The sequence below is a fragment of the Cupressus sempervirens genome, chromosome 2 (genome assembly GCF_028749045.1).
Source record: "Cupressus sempervirens isolate cs-2001-9-10 chromosome 2, ASM2874904v1, whole genome shotgun sequence".
Classification (NCBI taxonomy): domain Eukaryota; kingdom Viridiplantae; phylum Streptophyta; class Pinopsida; order Cupressales; family Cupressaceae; genus Cupressus; species Cupressus sempervirens.
The window spans coordinates 390,191,817-390,206,899 of NC_143119.1; the positions used below are offsets into that span (position 1 = coordinate 390,191,817).

Below are 15,083 nucleotides of genomic sequence, written 5' to 3' on the forward strand. Positions count from 1 at the left end.
TTGTCAAATGGTTAAACACATTGATACCAAAATCCATGCAATCTTAGTAATATTGTCATTTTTACCCTTATCAGAATCCTAGATAAGCCTGCAAACTACTTGCATAAATCCCGTGGACTGATTTCATGAATATTCAGTCCACAATCTACAAACATCCAATGCCAAAAAAATTGATACTCGGAGGTAGAGCAACCAAATTTCCCAGTGGGGATTCCATATTCAAGTTCTCGCTGGCTTCATGTCTTACAACATGATTGACACAGCAAAGATTGGAATTTCAATAGTAAAGCAAGGAAACAAAAAAAATAACTACTCAAAATCATTCATTGAACACAGAACTTCACTATCAATCATATTTGAAATTGTCTGCAAGCTGTGATTAGAGGGACTTTCTTTGATATAATTTTAAATGCTCCTCAGAAGGTAGGAAAGGTAGTTTTATTCAGAAAAGTGGCTTAACTTCAGATAGAAGATGGAGACAAAAATAAAACAAAGAATAAAAACATATACTTGAGACAGAATTGTTTAGAGAAGGATGCAATGGCTTCCATTTCAAAGGCTGAAAGAATAATGTTTGTGCAGCCAGACGTGCCGTCTCTCATTATGTAATGAAGTGGTATGTATTTATTTCCTTTGTGATTTATTTTGTAGTGCAGGGTTATGTACATTGTACTAAGAACAACTGCATCAGAACTATAGCCCGGTAAAAATTCACAGCATTATTTGAATATCACACAAAGCACGGGTTAAAAATCTCGAAAGGAAACAGATTTTGAAAATCCAAATGACTGATTTCATACAATTGTAAATTGAGGGAAGCGAACCTTCAACATTGGCGTTGGAGATTCTATCCACTTAGGCTCGTCACATACAAACTATACAACTTCACTTTCAAAACACACAATTGAGCAAATGAAAGTGAATGAAGGCATAGTCCATAGGTATAGAAAACTAGAATCCCAATATTATTATCCAGAACCCTTAAAAACCGGCAAAATCCATATTCAATGGCACCAAGGGAAAACCCAGATGACTCTTTACCGCTGAATTTCAATGAAATATCATGTCTTCTCGCATTAAAAAATGATTGAAAAAGCTGCGGAATCACCCGAAAAGAATGGAGGTAGGTAATTACCTGGAGATGCTTCTAATGGTACTTCTACTTCTTCTTCATCTTCCTCCTCTTCTTCTTCGTGATGAATATCAGTGTCAGCATCTGATGAAGATGAAGAGTCGTCAGAAGCGCCATCATTATCAGCGTGTTCTGCTCTGTAAAACTGTCGCTTGATCATTTTTGCTTCAGTTCATGCAAATTGTTCGTCGCAGTATTGGGCGGCAAAGATACAAGATTGAGAGTAAAAGCGGTCGGTCGTGTTAGGGCTAGATATTAGTAGCTTCCCCCGAAATGCTGGATGCCAAACTACGAGGTTGTGTGCTGAATACCCACATTGCAAGTCATAGTTCAAAGAAATATTTTGATGTGACTTTATCCATTTAAAGTTTATTATGATCTGATCAGTCACTGCGACTCATTCTAACGTATGTGGAAAAGTAGGCTAGTACCATGGGCAGTTGTCCTTTGCTGAGATGAAACAAGGGGCGCGTTTGCTAGAGTTCCTGCCCGCCTTTATGCTTTTATGGTGACTGAAATAGTATTGCATGAAGAGGAAATTAAATTAGTTACAATTTTTAGAAAAATTTGAACATTTCAATCATATAATTGAAAAAAAAGAAAATATAGATTTTTAGATAGAAATGAAAGAAAATATAAATTTATAGATAGAAATGAAGTATATAAAGAGAGAGCTAAAGGAGAAAATGATATGTTATTATAAGGAGAAGTAAAGGTAGAATAATAGAGAGAGTTGAAGAGAATTTGAAAAATATTTATTATTTTATTATTTTAAGAAATATATAAATAACAGTAAAAATTATATTATATGAATGAACTACTCATTTCTACCAATTCAATTATAAGTTGAAATATTTTTTTTTTAAATTATTCTTATTTTTTAAATTGTTGATTACTTAAGTCAAAGTACCAAAATATGTAGTAAGTTTGAGGAATGATGTTAATAGTATAAAAAAATTGAGCAAAATTGTAAAATAGCAATTACTAAAACATAGTGTAAATTTTTTTTTAAATAATATTTTACAATTGTCAAAAATAGACATCAATGCAAAATTAATAAGAAATATATATAAAGTAAGAAATAAAAAACATTTACCTTTATATTTGAATTTGGTAACTTAAAAAAATAAAATTTTACAAATTACAAAAATAAACATCAATGTAAAACTAATATTAAATATATTTAAAATATAAAATATAAAATATTTAACTCTATATTTGATCAAAATATCTAAATTATACAACTTAAAAAACATTTAACTCTATAAATTCATATGACTTCTTCATAAACTATATTGAATAATAAATATATTTAAAATAAGAAATATATAACATTTAACTCTATATTTGATTAAAATATCTATATTTGAACTTGGTAAGAAAAATAAGAGACGCAATGCGTTATAGTTCATGTCTAACGCATAATGGTTGTAGAGGTGTAGATGACTGAGAATCTAAATTAACATTATGAATGCGTTAATTTTTTCCTAGAAATGCACTTGTGATCTGATAGGATTGTTCATATTTTATTGTTAATTTCTCGTCCTAAAAATGTGCTTGTGATCTAATAGGATGACTCATATTTTGTTGTTAAGTTCTCGTTCTATATTATTATATCTTTGGGCATTTAAACCGAAGAATAAGAGGCCAAAGTCCCCAATATGGCGTTAAATACTTAATATCATACTACAATCAATCCATATGCTTTAGATAAATTTGCATCTTCTACATTGACAACTTAAATTATGTGCAATGAGATAAGATATCCATACCAATATTTGAATTATAGAACTTGAAAAGGTGATGAAACATTTGGAGTATCACATTATATGTTTAAGCATACCATCCGTGCTACTAGAGAACTATAAGTAGTTGGAATAACTTCCCCCAACTATGTATTATTCTCATCTTGATTATCAAATGGAACTCACACTATTTTTAATCATTAGCACTGGACAAAAACTATGATAGAAATATAAATAGAGATAAATAATAGTATACGACAATAACAACATAAACATATATGCAGAAGAAAAAAAGGATAGATAATATAGAGGAGGAAGAGGAAGAGAGGAAAAATGGTAAGATAAGAGTGATACCAACATAAGTAGTGTGAGAGAGAGAGAGAGAGAATTAAATATAATTATTTTTCTTCATAAAACAAATAGTCAAAATAAAATCATGGTTATACTAAAAATTAAAATATATAATATTTTAATTAATGAAACTAAGAATTTAATTTTTATATTAAAACTCACATTTCTATAAGAAAAAATGAAATGTATTGAAATATTAAAAAAAAATTATAAGTAAAACTAATTGTTTAATTTTACACAATTAGAGAAGGTTTACTATTTAATGTTTTGTATTTTTAAATTCTTCATAAAATTAAGTAATTTTTAATTATGAAATAATATCTATATAATTTAATATATACATTTGTAAATAATAAATAGATGTAATGCATATAAATTTGATGTTGATGAATAAATATGATGTAATAAATAAGAAATAAAATATAACTATTTAATTTTAATACATAGTTTATAAAAACCTAATAATAAGTTGTATATCTTTTAGAATTGAATTATTTCTATTTGATGGTTATTTCTTTAGTATGTTTTTGATATAAAATATAATTATTAATTTAATATTAAAATGTATATTTAAGTTTTAAATGTATTTAAACTAAATGATAAATTGTTTAAATAAAAAATATTAATAATAATAAATAATATAATTTAAAAATTATAATACTTATCAATTATACATATTACAAACACTATTATAAAATATAATTAAAAAATAATATTGTTTAATTTATTTTTATAAAAGTAAAATTATAGTAATAATTTAACTGTTTTTATTAAAAAAGCAAAGTTTAAAAAAAATTAGAAATTCAAATACAAAGATATAACATATTGAAATTATATTAAAAAGACACACACACACACACACACACACACATATATATATATATATGATTTGAACTTATGCATTACATGAAGTTTTAGGAACAAGTTATATCAAATAGTCAAAAATAAACATCAATGTAAAACTAATAATAAATATATTTAAAATAAGAAATTAAGAATATTTAATAGATTGTGATAATTAATATTGATTAGACATGTTGTGTGAGGTGGAATATAAAATGATTGAAAAAATAAAATCTTATCAACTTGTCACAAATGTGGAAAAGATAAAGTTATAATTAATACATTCATTAATGTAAGATGAAGTTGTTAGAAAATATTTGTATTTTTTGTTGAAGAAAATTAATTTTCTCCTCCACCAAAAATAGTATGGACCAATAGAATGGATGAAAAACATGATTTTTAAAATAATGAAAAATTAGAAAAAGATATAAACATTTGAAATCTCATATAATCTTTTAAATTCTTAGATTTGATGGGTTAATGTTAATGTCATGTTTGGATTGACATAAATACATAAGTATTCCTCCTTGGCAGATCTAATAGATAGTAATAATTAAGATTGATTAGACATTCATTTGTGAGGTAGAAAATAAAATGATTATTTTTTAAAAAGTTAATGCACTTGTGACAAATGTGGAAAAGATAAAATTGTAATTAATGCATTCATTAATACATGATAGAGATGTTAGAAAATATTTCTATTTTTGTTGGAGAAAATTGATTTTTTTCATTGCCAAAAATAGAATTGTCCAATAGAATGAATGAAAAATGTGATTTATAAAATAATAAAAAATTAGAAAAAGATACAAAGATTTGAAGTTTCTTTTAATCTTTAGATCCTATGAATTGATTGGTCAGTTAAATTGAAAAATTGAATTGAATGAAAACAATAGTATCTGCCAAAGGCAGGAGCTAATAAGTCGCTTGACTTCACATGCATTAGTAGCAACTAGGTGCTTGAGTTCGTGTTCTCGAAGCAAATGAAGTTTAAAAAATTGAGTTCTTCAAGGAGATAATGAAAAAGAATGTTATAAATTCCATACTATACCAAGAGTATATCTTCAATTCAAAAGGGTCATCTAAGCTCAATAGACAACTGGGAAGAAAGAGTATGATATATAAATTTATCTTTAATTAAAATTTGATCATTCAAAATGAAATTAAGATTTCCATGAAAAAACTTCTTCAAGTCCACGGATTTTTTAACTATTATTACACATAGCCAATATTAATACTTAGAAAGTATATCTTAACAAATAATACTCCTATTATTATTAAAGTCTTGAACTTGCTTTAGATTTTGGAAATTTGATTTTTGACTTAGATTTAGATTCAATGTTTGAATTGGGTTAAGACAAAAATTTAAAAGAAATTTGCAATTTGAAAATTCAAAAAAATAAAATATTTTTAAAGATTCAAAACTTCTTTCATGCATCATTTAAAAAATTAATACTAAAGACATAAAGATTAAGATATAAAGACATAAAGATTAAGATAAATAGAAGTTGCTTTTACATTTGTAAATGTTTACATTGATGACATAAATATAAATGTGATTCTTTTAAGGAAATAAGCTTAACTAAAGAATACATTAGAAATATCAGTGTTATTGTTTGGTATGCTTAAAAATCAAGACAAAACACACCAATAGTTTTTTTTTTCGAAAGGACTTAACTATGTGATTAAATCCTAACGTAGCAACTAAGGTCATTAAACTTAGGTTCAATGTTCATAACTGATTTAATAAGCTTGATTAGGTTTTTGAACTATAATTAGCACAATAAGAACACAAATAAAAAACAATGTGAGATTTAATAGGTTGACTAAAATTCTTAATTCAAAGATATCACTTTTAAATAATAATTTTAATAATGTTAATAACATTCTCAGGTTTAAGTAAAATACCCTTAAATCTAATCCCCTTGATAACCCACTATAACTTAAAGACGAACCACAATAATTAACTTTATTTAAATATCAACTTTAACATGTTTTAAATTCACTAATCAAGTTGTTAAATTAAAAGTTGTGTTTATAATATAATTATATTAAATTTAACTTTATAGAACATAAAATGTTTTAATGCCCAATAATAAAGTTAAATGACAAACTACTACGTTAGTGTAAATCAAAAAATATTTTTAAATAGCAGTGACTTCAATTTTTAAATCTAAGTATAATCACATTAATAACTATCGTGAAGGAATTTTGTATTGGTGATGCTTTGAGGTTGCTTGCGCACTTTTAGGTACCGTTCGAGGTTGTTTGCTAGGCTCCAATGACATTCACAATCTTGTTATGTAGGTCCCCATTAACAAAAATGATATAGATGGTGCTTAGCTTCTAGATTAAATTGTGTTGAGATTTTTACCATCAACATTTCAAATCACACTATGTGATCCATCATCAAGATGAGATAGCAAGAGATGTAAAACAATGTAAGTTGCAGATTTTGCATGGACTCACAAGATAAAGGGACCAAGAAAAGAGGGATTGCATACACCCCAAAATTAGAAAAATACAAATAATACAAATGGTGTAAAAGACTAAACAAGAAAGCACCAAGACCAAAGAGAACCAAGAACAATAATTAAAAAGAAATGTTAGAGAAGCAATTAATAAAACCTAAAAAAATGCATAATGGAAAGGGGAGGGGAGGGGATCAAACACGAGATAAGAGGAAATAAAAAACTAAAAAATGTATCTAAAGATTATGTGCAGGCCAAAAACATCCTATATGTGCAAATACAAAAAAATCTATTAATAAATGTGTGCATGTAAATAATGTCATTTATTGCACAAACCTATAAGTGAACACACACCTACAAATATATGTGTGTGTGTGTACATGTGTATATATATGTGTATGTGCATGCGTATTCCTAAATAAATATAAATATTTGGATGTATATATATATATATATATATATATATATATATATATATATATATATATATATATATATATATATATATATATATATATATATATGAACATGTGTGTATATAATTGCATACATATATGTACATGTGCATGTATCTAAGTATGTGTGTGTGTGTGTGTGTGTATACACACACAAATAAATATTTATATATTTACATACATGCATATATATATACACACATAAATATTTATATATTTATATATCATATGTATTTAGATACATGCATATGTACATGTATGTATGTAATTATATACACACATTTTCATACATGTATATATATATATATATATATATTTATATATATTTATATATATGTAGGAAGATACATACACATGTATAGACATATGTACACATAAGTACACACACACACACATGTTCGTAGGTGTATGTTCATTGATAGGTTTGTGCAATATAGGAAGTTTTTGGCATGCACATATTTTATTGATACATTTTTATGTATTTGCATGTATAGGACATTTTTGGCCTGCACATATTTTTTAGATACCTTTTTGAGTTTTTTATTTCCTCTTAGATGCATTTTATTAGGTTTTATTTATTGTTTTTCTAACATTTCTTTTTTATTATTGTTCTTGGTTCTCCTTGGTCTTGGTGCTTTCTTATTTAGTATTTTACCCTATTTTTATTATTTTTATTTTTTAAGTTTTGGGCTGTGTGTAATCCCTCTTTTCTTGGTCCCTTTATCTTGTGAGTCTGTGCAAAATTTGCAACTTACATTGTCTCTCATATTGATGATAGATCACGTAGTGTGATTTGAAACCTTGATAGTAAAAATCTCAACACAATCTAATCTAGAAGCCAAGAGCCATAACTATCATGCATTGTGAAAATCTAATCTCATTAAAAAATGATATAGTCAGGGTAGAGGCATGGATGTTGTTGAAGGCACACCTAGAAAAATGATGTATTGCCCTGCCCGAAGATCCTTGGAAACAAGGATGAAATACAAGCCAGAATAAAAAAAAAATTAACACAAGTGTAAATGCACATGTCAGCAACATACACGGATTAGAAAGATCGCAATGGAAGACTAAACCACCATCCCGGCAACCAACGAATCTCCAAACACCACTACTGATCAAAAAGACCGAAAATGAAAGATGCATAATTGAATTCGAATCGAACACATCCCGAATTCAAAATGCAACACCTTAGGGTTGAAGAACACTGAAGAGAGTATCTAAATCAACTCCCAAAAAGTTTGGATCAAGTCGAAAAGTGCTTGCTACCTGCCCGCATAGGTTTTCTTACAAAACCCAAGTGATACTTTAATACAACACTAGAAAGTATCGCGCTACATTCCTAAAGGAGGGTGATACTTCTCTCGAAGGCGTACGATACTTTAAGGGTGTTGTACAACAATTCTCAGAAGGAGGTACGATACTGGAAAGTATCGTACGATATTTCTCCAAGAGGTGTGCGATAGAATCAAGGGACGCACGATACAATTTGTGTGGGTGTGCGATACATTTTTGTGTCACACCATGCTGATAAATGCTTGCCTCGAAAACTCAAGAAATACTTAAGGAGAACACAAAAGGAGAAAAATAGAGAATAAAACCTCCACACTGGGGAGTATCGGATCGACATTTCGAGGCAAGAACACTCGAACCGAATAAGGAAATACGAAAAGAACAACATCTAACCATCTAACAAATATGAGTAAAAGTACAGAAGGAACATCGTTGTGTACTAAAGTAACATCACAATAACTAAAATAACATCACAATGAACAAAATGACCAAACTAAGCACGCGGTTCCTCCCAACCATCAATGATGTCATAAGACCATCGTGGTCCCTAGCCATCCCTCGCGCATAACATCCCAAGCCACCGATCAGATCATCGATATTGTCATAATAGGGACATCACTACTAAAATATGTTAAAATAAAAAACATAAGGAAATCTAACATGCTAGTAGTAAAGTAGAAGATAATCTTACAAAGTAGATAACATCACTTACCACATGCTAATCATCATAATAAGGAATGTGTTAAACTAACATTATCTAAACATGATAAATAACATCCCAATGAAATCATAAATCATAAGAAGCATACTCTATAACTCGAAGTACCAAGTGAACACATCTAGCAATGGTCGCACTTGAATAATAGATCATCCCTGTACACTGGTCCCTAGCAGTGGTGAAGGTAGCTACACCTCCCAACCACGTGGTACTCGTAGGTCCACACCCGCCGTGCTGATGGAGATAATGATCCAACCACAAACACGTAAAACAACATCCATGGCTAACACACACGCTAAGCAGTATGATGACTAAATCCAAGATATAGACAATGCATAAACTACATGTCCTGGTTAGACATCTCAATGGGCTACTAAGTAGGGATTGACATCATGGAGAGTCACTTGGCATTGAAAAGCATAAGCTCAGATTGTGCGGATTCAGCATCCCTCAATGGAATGGCTCGGCACAAGCATTTTATTATCTTTAGTTTTATTACCATCCAATATTTTTTTTAGTTATCGCTTAATTAAAAAAACTTCTTCAGTCAAACAAGAAATGGACACCAGAATGCATGACAGAAGCCCGCTCGATATGCTACCCTACCCTACCCATGCTCATCCAACGATGAGTGCCCATAGGCATGCAAATTCCCAACCCAACCCCAATGATCATAATTTTGGTATACCACGGAAGGTTGAGACCCAAAAGTCCTTCGACAATCATACGTGTACGTACTCGTGTGTGGCGCACCACCATCATGAAGATCATAACACAACGACTAGATGAGAACACAAACATAAAGTCACTCAACCGAAACAGACTCGAGAGGACAGAAACAGACTCGGGAGGACAGAGCAACACGAATCCATAAAGTGCAAAAGTGGTTCGATAGATATCCAAACGGATCATCCAAGTCCACGACCCACATTGTGGCAAGGAAACTTGAGAAAACATGGTGGCACACAAAACGAGGCAAAAAACTCCAAATTTTGGAAAATTTTTAAAATTAAAACCCATTTGGCCTTTAGGTGCAAAAACACCAAAAATCCAAAAATAATTGAAATCGGACACCGTATGCAAAAACAACCAGCATAATGGCTCAAAAACCCAAACCCCCATTTCAAAAATAGGGAAAACATTCATACCTAACCAACTAGGCAGAACTAGCAAATAAAAATGGAGGGGAACACTAGTTCACAGCCTCCTAACACATTGCTACAAGAAACGGAAGCTGAAATGGAGCAAAAATAATAAAATGGAAAGGCCCTACCTAACAGCAAAAAGGGCAAAATTTGAAACCCGCAGAATAAAAGAAATCACCCACCAAATCTACTGAAAGTGACGACAAAGCATAAACTCCTCAAGCCAAATCCAACAAGATTGACCTCGCAAAAAATCTACGCTCACACCTCCCATAACAAACATAACAAGAATCCTTCAAAAGAGGATTTCTAAAATAGCTCTCAAATTTCTTATTCTAAAAAATGAGAAGTGAATAATGAATTCACTTTTCCAATACTTATTCACTTTTCAAGTGAATAGTTGATTATAGTAAAAAGCAAGTTGGAGTAGCTAAACTCTGAATCGACCCAAATGAAAACAGGTTATTATCCGTAATGGCAATTCACCTAAGGCAAAGCTACCATAAATTAAATCTAAAAATATTTAAAACTCGAAAACCCAAAATCACAGAAAATCACTTAACACTTTCGCGATAGAGCGAACCTCAGACACGCTCACATGTCTAATCACATAATGTAGATGAGTTCAGATTTACTAATCACCGAAAGGTTTTAATTTAAAATAGCTAAATAAGGATGCAACGACCATACAAGGACGACATTGGTAAAATATGACTGGCTGAATCACTAACTCCATGTGTCACTGCCAAGGATATAATTCCTACACACTGAGATACACGATCAAGTGCAATTGCATATAATATAATAGCTAAAGCAATTAATGCATTTAAATACATAGTTAATCCATTTACACCACTCACATTCACACAAAGCATAAAGAACAAGAATGAAGTAAATGACCATAGCGTAAGAATCCATCTCATAACATAATCAACAAATATGTCCAATAAACCATATAACCAAATATCATCATAGATCTACTGTCATCTCAAAATAGTATCAACATGCAAATATGATAAACTGAACAACATAGCAGTATAGCATCTATGGTACCGAACCAAAGTATAACATCTGACCCTTGGGTCATCATAAGGTACAAAATAAGAGTATCAAGTATCTCTCGAAACAAAATAGACAAGGTATAGACTGCTAACATGAGAAGCACTACATCCTCCCCCACTAGCATAGGCTTACTCCTATAAGCCAACAAAAAGGTAGGGGTACAATCCCCTCAGTCATGTGGCATCTTCCCAAGTTGTAGAGATCTCATCGCTCGGGTCCCATTGGACCCTTACCTGCTCTATGTCTTGACCTCATAAGGTCAACCTCCACAACTGTAGGATATGAATGGGCTCCAAAGTAAGTTGCCCATCTGCTACTTGCAAAGCATCCCAATCAAGAACATGGGTCACATCTAGAATATACTATCGCAAAACAGAAACATGAAAAACATCATGGATGCGCGATAGGCTAGGTGGCAATGCTAGTCGATAAGCAACAGGACCAATCCTCTCGAGGATCTCAAAAGGTTTGACAAAACGTGGTGCCAACTTAGAGCCTTTCCCATAATGGATGGGGCTCTTCCTCAGACGCACTCACAAAAATACCCTATCACCAACATAAAAGTGACGATCCAACTTATGGGCATCTCCATACTTCTTCTACCTATCCTAAGCAGTAACCAAATGCTCCCTAATGTGAACAACCTGTTGCTCTATATCCTAAAGCATCTCTGGACCCAAAAGAACTCGGACCTCTAAATGATCCCAACTCAAAGGGGTACGACACATGTGGTTTATCGTACAAGGCCTAAAAAGGTGACATGCCAAGAGAACTATGATACTCGTTGTTGTATGCAAACTCCACCAGATACAAATAGTCCTCCCACTTCACTTTCCTATCCATAACATACATGCAAAGCATATCTTCTAGAACCCGATTCACTCTCTCAATCTAACCATCGGTCTCTGAGTGATAAGCCAAACTAAAATTGAGCTACGCACCCAAAGCATGCTAGAGAGACATCCACAGTGCAGAAGTAAACACTGGATCTCTATCCGAAATGATCTGACGAGGAATCCCATGCAAACGAACAATATCTACCAAGAAAACATACACTACCGAAGAAGCTATGTAGAATGCTCTCATGGGTGAAAAATGTGCTACCTTGGACAACTTGTCCACTGTCACCATGATACAATCATGTCTCTACAATGACATAGGCAATCCTGTGATAAAATCAATAGATATTGTATCCCACTTCCACTTTGGAATGGTATGTGGCTACAAAAGACCCACCGGATGCTGATGCTCTGCCTTCACTCTCTAGCACTCAAGGCATCTAGCAACAAAATCAACAACATTGCACCTCATCCCTACCTAGAAGTACAGTTGTTTGAGATCAACATGCATCTTCTTAACACCAAGATGTGTGGAATACAGTGTATGATGCGCTTCAGACAAAACCAAGGTACAAAGATCACCTAATGCGGGTACATAGATACGCCCCATGTGACGTAGTAGTCCATCAGACTCAAGTAAATAATCGAAAAATCTCCCCTCAAGGGTACGTCCAAACTCGATGTCTGCCCTCACCTCCTGATACCAAGTGTCACTAGGCAAAGCCTCCAAGATACGGCCTCGCAAATCCACTCCCAATGACAACATTGATACCTCATGTCACCTTCTGCTCAAAGTATCTGCAACAACATTCTCCTTCCCTTTAATGTAATGAACGTCAAAGACATACTCACACAAGAACTCCATCCAACAACCCTATCATGCATTTAGGTTTGGCTGAGCAAAGATACATTATAAGCTCCTATGATCACTATGCAACTCAAACCTGTGCCCCAAAAGAAAATGCCTCCAATGGACAAGAGCATGCACTATGGCCGCAAGTTCCAAATCATGAGTGGGGTATTTAAGCTCATGGTCCTTGATTTTTCTAGACTCATATGCAATCACTCAACCATCTTGCATCAACATCGCACCCATGCCTTCCAAAGAAGCATCTGTACAAACCATGAAATCACCTACAGGATTAGGCACTGCAAGGACTGGTGCACTGGTCAAACACTCCTTAAGAGCACTAAATGTTGCCTCACACTAGTCTAACCAAACAAACTTTTTCCCTTTACTCTAAAGAGAAGTGATGGTAGTAACTAACCAATCCCATGAAACTACAAACTTCTAAGACATTAGTGGGTGCTGGCCAATCCATGATAGCACAAATCTTCTTTGGATCCACAGCAATTTCATCGCCAATGATGATGTGTCCCAAATACTTCACCTCTAACTGGAAGAACCCACATCTACTCAAGTTTCCATACAACTGATGGTCTCTCAAGCACTGCAATACCTGGTGTAAATGGACTTCATGCTCCTCACAGTCTTTGAATAGATCAATGTCATCTAGGAATACAATGACACACTGATCGAGGTAAGTGTGAAATACACCATTCATCAAACTCATAAATATTGATGGCACATTGGTTAACCCAAAGGATACAACTGTGAACTCATAATGCCCATACCATGTACGAAAAGTTGTTTGATGAATATCAGCTTCTTGGATGCGAAGCTGATGGTATCCCAACTTTAGATCAATCTTTGAGAACACTCCTGCTCCCTTCATCTGATCGAACAAGTCATCTATTCTCGGCAAAGGATAACGATTCTTCACTGTCACCTTATTCAACTACGTGTAATCAATGCACAAATGCAAAGAACCATCCTTCTTCTTCACGAAGATGACTAGTGCACCCCACGGGGATACACTAGGATGAATATGGCCCTTGGCCAACAATTTCTCCAACTACAATATGAGCTCACTCAACTCCTAAGTAGTCATGCAGTACGGAGCTTGTGAAATCAGCTCCACTCCTAGTACAAGATCTTTTTGAAAATCAATGTCATGCTACGGTGGCATACCTAGAATCTCTTCAGGAAACACATCGACATACTCATGAAGGAGTGGGTGATCATTGAGAGTTATCGTACAGCTCTCGGCTTCCTCAAGATCACTGAGAGACACAAGAAACAACTGGCAACCTTTCCGCACACTCCGCTTTAGCTGATTAGCTGAGATCATACGAAGCGAGATTGGTCTCTGAACTCCTAAAAGTTCCACCTTCCCACCTATGTCATCAACACATTGTACCACCTTACGATGGCAATCAATATTTGCCTGATGGGTGGCTAACCAATCCATGCCCAACACAATGTCATACGATCCTAGAGGTAGAATTCATAGGTCCACTGTGGTGGTGAAGGTTCCTAAATTCAAACTACAATCTCCGACCAACGAGTCAATAGCCACCTTAGAACCCATGGCTAACTCAACCCACCACCTATCAATCTAACACATTGCCACTAGCCCACATCGTTGAACAAGAGATGGTGAAAGGAAAGAGTCAGAAGCACCAGAGTCAAACAAAATTGAAGTTGAAATACCATGCAACGTACCTATAGCCTCGATTACCATACCTTGATGCTCAGCTTGACGGTTGTCAACCACCACAAAGTCTCTGTGATTCCTACCCGCATCTCCTATAGTAGGCTCAGATCTCGCTACGCCCTTACCAGGTCCTATGGATGGTTTGATGGAACAATCAAAAGATTTATGGCCTGGCTGGCCACAAGAATAGCAGTTTCTTGAAAAGTTGGGACCTATCCCACGGCCACCCTTAGTAGCACTAAGGTAAGGTGCATTACCTCTGCTGGAATTTCGCTGAACACTTTGAGGAGGATGATCCTGCTGAGATTTCTATCCTCGCTGCTGGTTACCTCCTTTCTTACCTGAGGTATCTGAATTTTGTCCATCCTTAGGCCATTTTCCTTTATTCCTCTTACGATTGCGGCCACCATAACCATCTTGAGAGGGTGATGATTAGGCTCGACCCTTCCTAGAATATTAAGAAGTCTGAACATC

At 33.2% G+C, this 15,083-nt stretch overlaps 1 protein-coding gene across 1 annotated transcript in view; it reads right to left on the reverse strand.

The window, feature by feature from the left end:
• LOC149572771 (uncharacterized) overlaps positions 1–1,464 on the reverse strand; it is a 103,267-nt gene extending 101,803 nt beyond the window's left edge. Inside the window, exon 1 of the mRNA XM_089813843.1 lies at positions 1,136–1,464. Within this exon, the coding sequence (XP_089669969.1) occupies positions 1,136–1,292 (157 nt within the window). The 5' untranslated portion in view covers positions 1,293–1,464. The remainder of the gene's footprint in view (positions 1–1,135) is intronic.
• Positions 1,465–15,083: the final 13,619 nt, after the last annotated feature.